The sequence below is a fragment of the Rhinatrema bivittatum genome, chromosome 2 (assembly GCF_901001135.1).
Source record: "Rhinatrema bivittatum chromosome 2, aRhiBiv1.1, whole genome shotgun sequence".
NCBI lineage: Eukaryota > Metazoa > Chordata > Amphibia > Gymnophiona > Rhinatrematidae > Rhinatrema > Rhinatrema bivittatum.
The window spans coordinates 764921613-764935349 of NC_042616.1; the positions used below are offsets into that span (position 1 = coordinate 764921613).

The window sequence follows — 13737 nt, forward strand, 5'->3', positions numbered from 1 at the left end:
ATTGTATTATTTGCTGCTTAGTTCGATGTAAACCGAGTTGATTTGATTTGTATCAAGAAAGTCGGTATATAAAAGCCTTTAATAAATAAAAATAAAATATTCATGCATTTGAAACAAAAAATGCAAAACATGAAGACTGGGCCTGTTTTGTTTTGTTAGAAAAGAACCAAAAAATTTTTAAAAATGAAATATTTTGTCAGTTTGTTGTTTTCAGGAAATAGTGAGCCCTATTTACTAATAGGGTGCGCTATTTAGCAAAATAATACACATTCAAGTACAGGAAGTATTTTCCCTGTCCCCAGAAGGCTCACAATCTAAGTATCTGATTCACTAAGGGGTCGATTTTAAAAGCAGTGCACGTGCGTCCAGGTGCGCGCTGTTCCTGGCACTTGGACATGGACGCACTGATTTTATAACATGTGTGCGCCTATGTGCGCATGTTATAAAATCTGATGGCCGCATGCATATGTGCGGGCAGTGCGTGTGTGTGTGGGGGGGGGGGGAGATAATACGTGCGGCAACGCAATTGGACCTCCCCCAGTTCCTTCCTAGCCTGCTCCAATTAATAATTGGACTGGGAGGGAACTTCCCTACCTAACCTTCTTCTCTCTTCCCCTCTCCTCCCCGCCCCCTAAACCTAACCTAACTGTACCCAAAGTTTTTATTTTAGTACTTACTGCTCCTTTGGAGCAGAAGTAATCTCCGCCCGCTGGCTGGCTGCAGTCGCGTGCTTCCCCAGGAAAGCGTCGAATGGCGCTGACCTGGCCCGCCCCCTGTCCCAACCATGCCCCCCCGGCCCACCCCTTTCTTTGGATCCAGCACTTCTGCACGTAACGGGGGTTACACGTGTGGCTGGGCCCGTTGTAAAATGAACGCAGTACACGCAAGTCCCCGTAATTTATGCGCATGGCCCTTTTAAAATCGGTGACGAGAAGTGCAGACCAATTTTTATCGATCTGGCCATGTAATTTTTTTGCATTTGGTTCCCAATTTTATCAGCAGATAAAAGGCAGTAGGCACTGCTATAGGAGCGACAATGGCTCCCAGCCTTGCCTGTCTTTATGTTGCAATGTTTGAAGAGAAATACATCTACTCTTCAGATTGGTCTCAATTTTTATCGATATGGCTAAGGTATATCAATGATATCTTTTTGATTTGGTTAGGTAGTGATATACAGTTTTTTGTTTTCTTAGATTGGCTTAATAGTTGTGATGCTAATGTACAGTTCAACTTTGACATTCATCCTACTTATATTTCTTTTCTTGATATTTTGATTTCTATAGAAAATAACCAGTTTCATACTACTATTTTTCATAAAAATACTGACAGGAATACTCTTGAATTATGACAGTTGCCACCCCCGGTTTCTTAAGCAGAACATTCCCACAGGTCAGTTCCTCAGGCTGTGCTGTCTGTGCTCTACAAAGGATGAGTATGCTGCCCAAGCTAAGCAGAGGATGGCACAGTTTGCTTTGAGAGGGTACCCCCGTAGGGTTTTATTTATTTATAACTTTTCTATACCGAAGTTCAAATAACAGCGTTACTTATCACTACGGTTTACATTGCAACCATAAAACAGACAGTAACAATAATTGTCTTACAATGAACAAGGAGGAAATAAACTTGGATACAACATAAGCAAGGGGAAAAGCTAAGTGTCAAAACTAGTAAGAACTGGATTATTGGGGTAGTGGCCAACGGGTAGGGAGGTTGACTGCTGGAGGGGGTGAGGGAAGATGGTTATTACAGCTTTATTGGAAATCAGTATTGTACTGCAGGGAAAGTCACGCTTGAGGTGCTGAAAGTGATCCTTCCCTTGCACAGGTGCTGCAGTGTGACCCCACTTCTGAGCACCACAGGGTGGGGGCGTCGGGAGAGCAGCGTCCTGTGCTCCTTAGTGGGAAGGGGCACGGATTCCTTCTCACCCATGAGCTCTGGCTTCTGGCTTTCAGGAGAGGCTTATGCCTAGCGGGCTGGAAATTCACCTTTAATTCTTACAAAAAAACAAACCCTCACACCACTGCTACCACTGCAGGTTAGCGAGGGATAGAAGGAGAGAACTGAAGGCCTACACCCGCCCCTAGTGTAAAGGTTGCTGCTGCTTTCTTCTTTATCAGAAGGCCCAGCCCCCCTCGCAGCCAAAGCATGGGTGCAGCTCCTCTTTCTCCTCCTATGTTAAGGCAGGAGTGGTTTCAGCTGCACTGGGCCTCACCCATGCAGTGATGGAGCTGCCTTTCCTCTTATTAGGTTGGAATGGGAGAGGCATGGCCCGTCCTATGCCTTGCAAATCCAAACTCTATCCTTAATCAGACTGGGGCTCTCCACACGTTCATCTTCCTCATAGGAGTGCGCTATCCCTTTCTTGCCCCATTCTGCTGCTCAGTTCAAAATCGTCTCCCTGCTGTCGAGAAGGCTGCTGTGTGCAGTAAACAAACATCCATCAGCAAAGCAACGCGGCAGCCCTGCGCACCAGCGGGTTTCCTCAGAGCCAGACACTCTCTGCAGCGGCCCCCTTTACGTGCTCGCTGGCACGGAAGAGTCTTTCCTCCTCCTCCTCCTCCTCCTCTGGAAGTTGTAGTGTGACCTCTTTTCTGCTCCTCTTCCTAGGACATAGTTTGATTTGCAGTAGGTAGAGAATGAGAAGGAAACATCGGATGCTGAAAACAAGCTCTGTGATGTCCAGGATGATGGCGATAACCCACAGGCAGAGAGTGGTGCTATAGATTCGGGTGGGATCAAAGGGGCATTGCAGGGAGCTTGGCATGTAGTCTGGGCCACTGAAGGGACAGGGGGCAAGCAGTGTCCTTCCATTATTGCTGAGGGTGATGATTACAGATGCTGCTAGTCCCACCATGCAGAGCAGTGTGATTAGTGCATTGATCACAGCCAGGACCAGGACTGTCCAACGCAGAGGAGTACGATGGAGGTAACGGGAGAGAAAAATGGCAACTAATCCACAGGAGATGCTCAGAATCGCAGATGTCACAGTGAGGACATTGGAGACCGAGTACTGCAGGGAAATCGTATCCTGAAGCTTTGCCACATGGCGTAGCACCAACCCGTGGACAATGGCGCCCACAATAAAGTTCAGATGGCCCACCACGATCAGTCCTAGGCCCAGCTTCATGAGAAGTTTTCCCACGATTTCTATAGATTTCTATAGAAAATAATTTCTATAGAAAATAACCAGTTTCATACTACTATTTTTCGTAAAAATACTGACAGGAATACTCTTGAATTATGACAGTTGCCACCCCCGGTTTCTTAAGCAGAACATTCCCACAGGTCAGTTCCTCAGGCTGTGCTGTCTGTGCTCTACAAAGGATGAGTATGCTGCCCAAGCTAAGCAGAGGATGGCACAGTTTCTATAGAAAATAATTTCTATAGAAAATAACCAGTTTCATACTACTATTTTTCGTAAAAATACTGACAGGAATACTCTTGAATTATGACAGTTGCCACCCCCGGTTTCTTAAGCAGAACATTCCCACAGGTCAGTTCCTCAGGCTGTGCTGTCTGTGCTCTACAAAGGATGAGTATGCTGCCCAAGCTAAGCAGAGGATGGCACAGTTTGCTTTGAGAGGGTACCCCCGTAGGGTTTTAAAACAGGCATACAAGCGGGGCTTTTTGTAAATCAGGATCTTCTGTTTTTGCAAAAGAACCCAAGCGAGAATGATTCAGTGAATTGTATTCTTCCTAGGGATGTGCAGCCAAAAAGTTTTCGTTGCATTCGTGATACGTATTCGTGGGGGGTCAATTCCGTTTCATGCGGAAGTATGGAGAATTCCATAAGTTGTCGATCTTTAATACGTTACTACGGTGAGTTAAATTAGTGTCCCAGCTAAAATTAAAATTAACTACAACCCCCCACCCTCCTGACCCCCCCAAGACTTACCAAAACTCCCTGGTGGTCCAGCGGGGAGTCAGGAAGCCATCCCTGCACTCGTTTGCCGGTTTCATCACGGTGTGTCACAGGGGCTACCGGTGCCATTGGTCAGCCCCTGTCACATGGTCACCGGCGCCATCTTGTGCTCCTACCAAGTGACAGGGGCTGACCAATGGCACCAGTAGCCCCTGTGACATAGTATGGGCAAAGGCTATCGGCGCCATTTTGAGTCCTGGCATTGGACGGCAGGTCGCTCCGGGACCCCCGTTGGACCCACAGGGACTTTTGGCCAGCTTGGGGGGGCCTCCTGACCCCCACAAGACTTGCCAAAAGTCCAGCGGGGGTCCGGAAGCGACCTCCTTCACGCCGGCCGGCCGATGCCAATACTCAAAATGGCGCCGATCGCCTTTGGCCTCACTATGACGGCGATCGGCGCCATTTTGAGTATTGGCATCGGATGGCGATTTTGAGTCTCAAAATGGCGCCGATCGCTTTGCCCTCACTATGACGGCGATCGGCGCCATTTTGAGTATTGACATCGGACGGCGATTTTGAGAATTGGCATCGGACGGCGATTTTGAGTCTCAAAATGGCGCCGATCGCCTTTGCCCTCACTATGTGTGTCATAGTGAGGGCAAAGGCGATCGGCGCCATTTTGAGTATTGGCATCGGACGGCCGGTGTGAAGGAGGTCGCTCCCGGACCCCCGCTGGACTTTTGGCAAGTCTTGTGGGGGTCAGGAGGCCCCCCAAGCTGGCCAAAAGTCCCTGTGGGTCCAACGGGGGTCCCGGAGCGACCTGCCGTCCGATGCCAGGACTCAAAATGGGGCCGATAGCCTTTGCCCATACTATGTCACAGGGGCTACCGGTGCCATTGGTCAGCCCCTGTCACATGGTAGGAGCACAAGATGGCGCCGGTGACCATGTGACAGGGGCTGACCAATGGCACCGGTAGCCCCTGTGACACAGGCTATCGGCGCTGTGATGAAACCAGCAAACGAGTGCAGCGATGGCTTCTGGACTCCCCGCTGGACCACCAGGGAGTTTTGGTAAGTCTTGGGGGGGGGGTCAGGAGGGTGGGGTTAAATTTTTATTTAGGAGGCCGAATAAAACAGATATCTGTTAAATACGTGGGGGGGGGGGGGGTCACGATGCGTGTCGCCTCCCCACGTATTTAACAGATAGGACAAAATAAGTTGCGGATTACAAATACGTGGAAAACGGATGCACATCCCTAATTCTTCCATTTTCCATTAGAAGCAAAGATATTTCTAACATTATTTGTAAACATTGGGAGGCACTGTCTTTCAACCGGCTTTTTAACTCTACCCTTAGCTTCACATATCGGAGAGGTAGGAATCTTAAAGATATGTTGGTTCATACTGTTCCTCCTTCTGCAATACCTGCTGTTGAAGGTGGTCACAGACTGTGTGGTCATTGTTCAGTGTGTTCTCTGACTATGGTTATCTCTAGTTTTAATCACCCAAGTACACAAAGAACTTTGACTTTAAGTAGCCTTTCTGATTGGAACTCTGCCGGGGTGGTGTACATCATTAGCTGTCCTTGTAACAAACTATACGTAGGGAAGACATTAAGAAAAATAAAAACACGTATAATTGAACATAGGTCTAATATCAATAACTTGAAGGAGAATGCACCGCTGGTAGGACACTGGGTTCAATATTCCCATGCAATAACAGACTTGAAGTTTTTTGTTATAGAAGTGGTACATCCTCCGGTGCGGGGAGGGAATGTCTCTGACATCTTGATTAAAAGGGAACAGAAATGGATCTACTTTTTGAACACGGTAGCCCCAACTGGACTTAATTGCGACCTTGAGTGGAGTTATTTCACCTGAGAGCATCCCGTGTTCTGTAGCTTACCTGCTCTGCTCTGATTAGCTAACCATTTTCATTCTGTGATTGGTCGCGTCTATTCGCGCCAAAAATATTTGTGGCGTTTAAATCTTGGTTGCGCTGTACCTACAATGCACTGCCTGTAACTCTGTATTGACACACTGATAAGGTATGTTCTGTTCGGCTTTCTACCTCTTTTAGGTTACTGTGAATTTAGTATAGAAGTTACTTGATTGTTGGCCCTACCCTTGTTATTATCGATCCTTGTTTGAATTTATTTATATTTTGTTGCAGAACACTTGATTCAACGATGTTCCTCCCGACGCAGCCAGTGTGCGAAACACAGGGTCCTGTGTTGGGGGACCCCCATTCTGTATTGGAATAGTACATCAAATAGAACGGTGGAGTTATTTATTTATTTATTTATTTATTTTTAATTTTTATATACCGGAATTCCTGTATACAATACAAATCAATCCGGTTTACAAGTAACGAAAAGGTTGCCCTGGTCTGGGAGGTTAGACCAGGGTTTTTTTTTACATGGAACATTGAACAATAACAATCAGCCATTGAACCTTATTACAACTATTTAACCTTATTACAATGAACATTGAAAGTAATAATAATTATATTTAACAAATTTAACAATTAACAAAACCTTAACCGTGTAATGAATAGTATGTGTGAGTTCATCTTTTACAAGGAATTTTAGTAACGAATATGGTCTGCAAAAAGCGGCTATATAAAGGTGAATAACGACTGTTAAATAGACATGAGAATAAGTAAGTGCGGGTATGAAATTAAGTGTCAATGTGTTAGTGACACCCTGCAATGGTTGGATTTGAGAGTCAGGAGGAGGTGCCTAGTTAAGAGTCAGGATTTGAGAGTCAGGAGGAGGTGCCTAGTTACACTCTGGGAATTGGAACGCTTGCCTGAAAAGCCAGTCTGGTGGGAGCGCATTCCATTGGTGTGGTCCCGCAGTGGAGAGTGGAGTGGAGTGGAGAGTGGAGAGTTGCCATATGATTACACATTAAATGTATTTTTGGATCGATAAAAATTGGTCTGCACTTCTCGTCATTTATATTAACTGTTTAGAGTGCAGCACTAGCTCATTTTTGTGGTTTGGATTTCTCCTTTTAAAATCAGGCCATAAGGGTTTCCCCAGAGACACAAAATGGGAGAAAAGCCTAAATGAATCTGGCCCTAAGTTTGTACCTGAGGCAATGGAGGGTGAAGTAACTTGATCAAAGTTATAAGTAGCAGTGTGATTTGCTCCTTGGTTCTCAGCTGCTGCTCTGGACTACTCCAAATCTGGAGATTGTATCTTCAAGCGGATATACATTGGTCGGCATCAGTCCAGAGGATGGCTGCTAAAATGATCAGTGGTTTCGTTCTAAAGCATATGGGGACAGACTTAAAGATCTAAATATGTATACCAAGATGGAAAGGTGGGATAGGGGAGATGTGATAAAAAACATTTAAATAACTCCAAGGTTTCCATCCATAGGAGGCAGACGAATGAAGGGTGATGGGATGAGGGTGAAAGGGGGTAGACTCATGAGTAATCTAAGTGAATATTTTTTTACAGAGAGGGTGGTGAATGCATGGAACAGCCTCCCCATGGAGGTGGTAGAGACAATGACAGTATCTGAATTCAAGAAAGCATGGGATAAACACAGAGGATCTCTAAGTGAGTAGTAGGGATTTTAAAGCTGAATAGCTGGCATGGATAGGCAGACTAGACAGGCTGATTTTTTTCTGCTATCATGTTTCTATGTTTCTCTTACTAATGGTACCAAAGACACTCTCATTTTGACAAAAAAATGCACAGGGCATAAAGAAAAAAAAATCCTTTGTAGTCTTTTAAACACCTAGTATTAGAAATGTCACATTAAACAGACTACAATGGTCTAATTTTAGCATTTAATTAGCAAGCATAATTATGGTTGCTCAGGAATGAACAGAATGAGGACACAAATATCTGCGTGTACCACCGCACTACTAGCGTCGTCGTGGATGGCTTCCTTACTACTAAAACTAATTACAAATGAAGCATCTTTAACCATAAGGGCTGGAAGATAAAGCAGCTCGAAGCAACAGACTCACCGCAGCCACACAACTGATTCAAAGAGACATCAAGAAAATCTGTTCTCTGTTCAGGCCTACTGTAAAAACAAGAATGTGCGCTCATTTAAGGGAAGGGCATCAACCATGTTTGCAGCATAGAATGCAATCTTGCATGTACTGTATATTTGACAAATGAGCTCTTCTTTTGCATAAAATGTTTTTTTTTTAAAGAGAAACTAAAGCATCCTTATGATGCCCAGTATTGTTGCAAACAGGTGATCTCTCCATAGACGTCTATGAATTATTTTTTGATCAAACAATTTAATGGAAACATGTTTGATGAAATGGTTGAAAAAAATGGCAAAAATTCTGCATATTTCTTGCCGTATATGCACCTCCTCTCCATTTCCTTTTTTTTCTCTCTTGTATATTTTTGTATATTGTGCTTATTGGCTAAACTTTTACCTTGTTTTTACTCGTTACCATACCTGTTTTAGTTTTTTTCTGTCCTTTTTCTCCCTCATTACTTTTCATTTTATCTTCCGCGCTGCTCCCTCTTCCCCTCCCTATTTTTTGTATTTTTCCATTCAGTTATATGTAAACCGATATGATGTACCCTCGAATATTGGTATAAAAAAGGTATTAAATAAATAAATAAAATAATGGCAGAGAGCTGTGAAAATGGATTATTTTGCCATTTTCATTTTTTTTACTATATTGAAATTCTTTTTTTTAAGTCTATGGCAAACAAGTGAACCTTGCGGAATATTTGAAAATGAGAAGTTACTACTTACCTGATAATTTCCTTTTCTTTAGGACAGTCAGATGAATCTAAAACAAGTGGATTATACACCTCTACCAGCAGATGGAGATGGGGCAAACTAACGTCACAGAATATACACACACCCCTGCAGTGACATCAAACTGCCAGTATTCTCTTCAAAAACAACTGTGGACAGACTAGTAAACCTTGATTAAACAGAAAGGTGGAAGGAAGGCAAAACGATTACCGGCATGGTTAAAAGGTGAGGTGAAAGAAGCTATTTTAGCCAAAAAAACATCCTTCAAAAATTGGAAGAAGGATCCATCTGAAGAAAATAGGATAAAACATAAGCATTGTCAATTTACGTGTAAAACATTGGTAAGATAGGCGAAGAGAGAATTTGAAATGAAGTTGGCCGTAGAGGCAAAAACTCATAATAAAAACTTTTAAAAATATATCCAAAGCAAGAAACCTATAAAGGAGTCGATTGGACTATTAGATGACCGAGGGGTTAAAGGGCTCTTAGGGAAGATAAGGCCATTGCAGAAAGACTAAATGGATTTTTTGCTTCCGTGTTTACTAATGAGGATGTTGGGGAGATACCAGTTCCAAAGATGGTTTTCAAGGGTGATGAGTCAGACGAACTGAACCTGGAAGATGTTGTAGGCCAGACTGACAAACTAAAGAGTAGTAAATCACCTGGACCGGATGGTAGGCATCCTAGGGTACTGAAGGAACTAAAAAATGAAATTTCTGATCTATTAGTTAAAATTTATAACCTATCACTAAAATCATCCATTATACCTGAAGACTGGAGGGTGGCCAATGTAACCCCAATATTTAAAAAGGGCTCCAGGGGCGATCTGGGAAATTATAGACCAGTGAGCCTGACTTCGGTGCTGGGAAAAATAGTGGAAACTATTCTAAAGATCAAAATAGTAGAGCATATAAAAAGACATGGTTTAATGGAACACAGTCAACATGGATTTACCCAAGGAAGTTTTGCCTAACAAATCTGCTTCATTTTTTTGAAGGGGTTAATAAACATGTGGATAAAGGTGAACCGGTAGATGTAGTGTATTTGGATTTTCAGAAGGCGTTCGACAAAGTCCCTCATGAGAGGCTTCTAAGAAAACTAAAAAGTCATGGGATAGGAGGCAATGTCCTTTCGTGGATTTCAAACTGGTTAAAAGACAGGAAACAGAGAGTAGGATTAAATGGTATATTTTCTCAGTAGAAAAGGGTAAACAGTGGAGTGCCTCAGGGATCTGTACTTGGACCGGTGCTTTTCAATATATTTATAAATGATCTGGAAAGGAATACGATGCATGAGGTTATCAAATTTGCGGATGATACAAAATTATTCAGAGTAGTTAAATCACAAGCGAATTGTGATACATTACAGGAGGACCTTGCGAGACTGGAAGATTGGGCATCCAAATGGCAGGTGAAATTTATTATGGACAAGTGCAAGGTGTTGCATATAGGGAAAAATAACCCTTGCTGTAGTTACATGATGTTAGGTTCCATATTAGGAGCTACCACCCAGGAAAAAGATCTAGGCGTCATAGTGGATAATACTTTAAAATCGTTGGCTCAGTGTGCTGCAGCAGTCAAAAAAGCAAACAGAATGTTAGGAATTTGTTGCTTGGCGGGGCCTTGAAAGGCCTTGCATTCTGTTACATGGACGGCCTCGAAAGGCCTTGCATTCTGTTACGAACGGGGTGTTTTAGTGTGCTCTTGGGCCTCAGCCCGACCCCAGACGGATCCAGGACCGAACTGAGGGTTGACGGCGTGTTCCACTATGGCAGACGGTCTTACCCTCCGCCAGGCCTGCAAATCCCAAGGCCAACAGCAGGATGATGTTGGAATGTGAATGGTCCTCCGACCATTCTGAACCCTTTCGGACATGCCGCTTGGATCGGCATGGAGCAGCAGGCCTGGCCTGAGGATGAGGGCAGACGGGCCTTGACATGAAGACATAACACCAAGGTCGATGCTACAGCATTGCAGATGGATCTTGATATAGTAATTTAAGGGCTTGTATAAAAAAAAACATCGAAACCAATCTTGCGTAGCACAAAAAAGAGATAGCGCCACTCCACTCTGTCAAACGCCTTTTTGGCGTCAAAACTAACAGCCAAATAGGGGGATGCCATTTGTTGACATATGGTCATGGCAGTCAACACTGTGCAATTGTTACAATTTTTATGATTTTTATGATTTTAATTTTTATTACTAGGAGGAAAAAGACTTCAGATGCCAGGATGGCTAACCAAATATTCTTCTTGGTGATGTTAATCATTAGTCTAAAACAACCTCCTTTTCTTTTTAAATTTATAATTTTTTCTTGCAGATAGATTTTAACTATTTCTTCCAAAATTTCATTAATTCTCATTCAGGAATGACAAGGTGTTGCATATAGGGAAAAATAACCCTTGCTGTAGTTACACGATGTTAGGTTCCATATTAGGAGCTAGCACCCAGGAAAAAGATCTAGGCATCATAGCGGATAATACTTTAAAATCGTCGGCTCAGTGTGCTGCAGCAGTCAAAAAAGCAAATAGAATGTTAAGAATTATTAGGAAGGGAATGGTTAATAGAACAGAAAATGTCATAATGCCTCTGTATCGCTCCATGGTGAGACCGCACCTTGAATACTGTGTACAATTCTGGTCGCTGCATCTCAAAAAAGATATAGTTGCGATGGAGAAGGTACAGAGAAAAGCAACCAAAATGATAAAGGGGATGGAATGGCTTCCCTGTGAAGAAAGGCTAAAGAGGTTAGGGCTGTTCAGCTTGGAGAAGAGACGGCTGAGAGGGGATATGCTAGAGGTCTACAAAATCATGAAAGGACGAACAGGTAAATTTGAATCGGTTATTTACTCTTTTGGATAATGCAAGGACTAAGGGGCACTCCTTGAAGTTAGCAAGTAGCTCATTTAAAACAAATCGGCGAAAATTCTTTTTCACTTAATGCATAATTAAGCTGTGGAATTCATTGCCAGAGGATGTGATTATGGTAGTTAGTGTAACTGGATTTAAAAAAGGTTTGGATAAGTTCATAGAGCAGAAGTCCATAAACTTCTATGAATCAATAAGGATTAGTAGCTTGGGATCAAGTCATTTAATGTTTGGGTACTTGCAGGTATTTGTGACTTGGTTGGCCACTGCTGGACACAGAATACTTGGCTTGATGGACCCTTGGTCTGACCCACCATGGCATATCTTATGTTCTTGTATTCTAACAGTGACGCCTGAATGTATCTGGACAATATATTATTTAAGCACCCTCATTATTTGGCATCGAATCATAGTAAACTTTTATTTGAACTCCCATCCAGTGAGTCCAGCCAGGTTTATTAGTGTTCCTACACGCACACAGAAGTGGTTCCACTCTAGCCCTGGGCCTTGAAGTATATATCCTTCTCCCCAAGAGACAAGAATCCACAAACCTCAAACAGAAATGACTGTGAGAATGAATACTTTAGAGCTAGCCTGGGATTGTACTGTTTTGTTTTGGTTTTTTTTATGGGCCCCTTAGGATTCAGCCTATCCACAAAAAAGGGATTACAACAGGAAGGGGTAAGAAGGAGCTGTTTGTAGTGACCTGGGCTGCCAGGAGTGTTTCCAGGGAGAAGAAGGATTCCTCTACAGGAAGACTGGAGTGAACCGGGACCTTCTATCCACCAGAGGAAAGGGGGAGATTGGTTTTGGGCTGCTTGGTGAAGTGTGAGGAATTGGAGAAATGTCTTCCTGGTCGTTCCTTTCTGCACTGAACAACAGAGGACTAGTGGGAGGAGGAGTAGAGTTACTGGAGAATAACTGACTAATACTTTGCATAAGAACTGTGAATTGTGAAAGTGTTTTTGAGGATTTTTGGAGAGCAGAGGTCTGTTTTTCCTTGGCTGTGGAACTGTATGGACTGTTTTTTGTTCCTGCTGAACTTTACTATTTTTTCGGTAAGTAAACTTTTTCTTGTTTGGAGCACAAATTTTGGGGGGGGTTTTTGGGAGGTAACCTCTCCTCTGTGGCTTTGCAGGTATGTGAGGTGTGTTCTGGGTCCCATTCCATGGGACCCAGAACATTTCTCCCCTCCCTGGTTCAGCGATTCAGTGCTCTCCAGGGCTGGGAAGGTAACCCCCGGAAAGGGGGAGGGGAGGTGTTACACTAGGGGAAAGGGAGCCATAGACATCGTGCAATGGCGATACCTATTAGGACCACCTGCAGAGTTCAGAAAGAGTCCTGAGCAGTGCCCCTGCACTGACTAAAATAAATTGGGAAGGGCTATAAATGGGGGGGGGGGGGGGGGGGGGGGGGGGGGAAATCCCTGAGTAGCTGTAAATGAAGCATCAGGTGCCAGATCCCAGCCCTGGTTCTGGATGAGCTGAAAGCACAAAAGAACACAAAACTGGCATGTCAAAAAAGAAATGTGCGAATGTCTTGGTAAAGCTTCACAATAACTGGAGAGGAAATCTCTGCTAGCGGGACAGATGGTGCTCCTGCAGTGACTGTCAGAATTCATGGAAGAGTTGCACTGCTGAAACATGAGCTTCAGTCAAGTGAAAACTCATATTATATTCTGTCTCACTATTGCACTATCCAGTCACAAACTTTTTCAAAGTTTTCTTGCATGATGAAGTGTGTGTATTTAATTCACAAGAGCGAGAGGAAAATTACTGAAAAATCACATTTTGTGAAACTATTTGCCCATATTTTGTTGATGTGGTTTTTACATGTAGATGCCCTCTAGGTCTCCACTAGATGGCCCTAGTTCAATCCTGCGGTTCCACAGCGTAGGAGAGGGGCGTGCCATTCATCACAGCACCTCCTCTGAGGCTTGCTGGAGCGGTGAGCTCGTGGGTCGATAAGGAGAGGGAGTAGAAGGAGTAGCTTGGCAGTTTTGAGTTGTAGCTGAGAGAGTCAGAAGTGGTTGGTTTTTTTTTTTTTTGTTTCTCCATACTTTGGTCCCCAAGCCTCAATCCTGGGACTGACCCTGCCCTTTTCGGCTCCTTCACAGGTCTGGAAAGGAGTTTGGGAAGAGGAGAATGAGGCTGATTCCCTTTCCTTGGAAGGCCAGGAAGGACCTGCATATCTTTTTACCAAAATCAATTTGGGGCTGCGGTGACCTGAAGGTGAAGAGAGAGACAAGGAGTATTTTTCCAGG

At 43.7% G+C, this 13737-nt stretch overlaps 1 protein-coding gene across 1 annotated transcript; it reads right to left on the minus strand.

Annotated features, from left to right (window-relative positions):
• Positions 1-2125: 2125 nt before the first annotated feature.
• Positions 2126-10481, minus strand: LOC115083401 (transmembrane protein 54-like). The gene is made up of 2 exons (XM_029587206.1): positions 10392-10481; positions 2126-3157 (listed from the first exon to the last, which is right to left on the minus strand). Exons 1-2 carry the CDS (start codon positions 10479-10481, stop codon positions 2483-2485), a joined length of 765 nt encoding a protein of 254 aa, XP_029443066.1. The 3' UTR covers positions 2126-2482.
• Positions 10482-13737: the final 3256 nt, after the last annotated feature.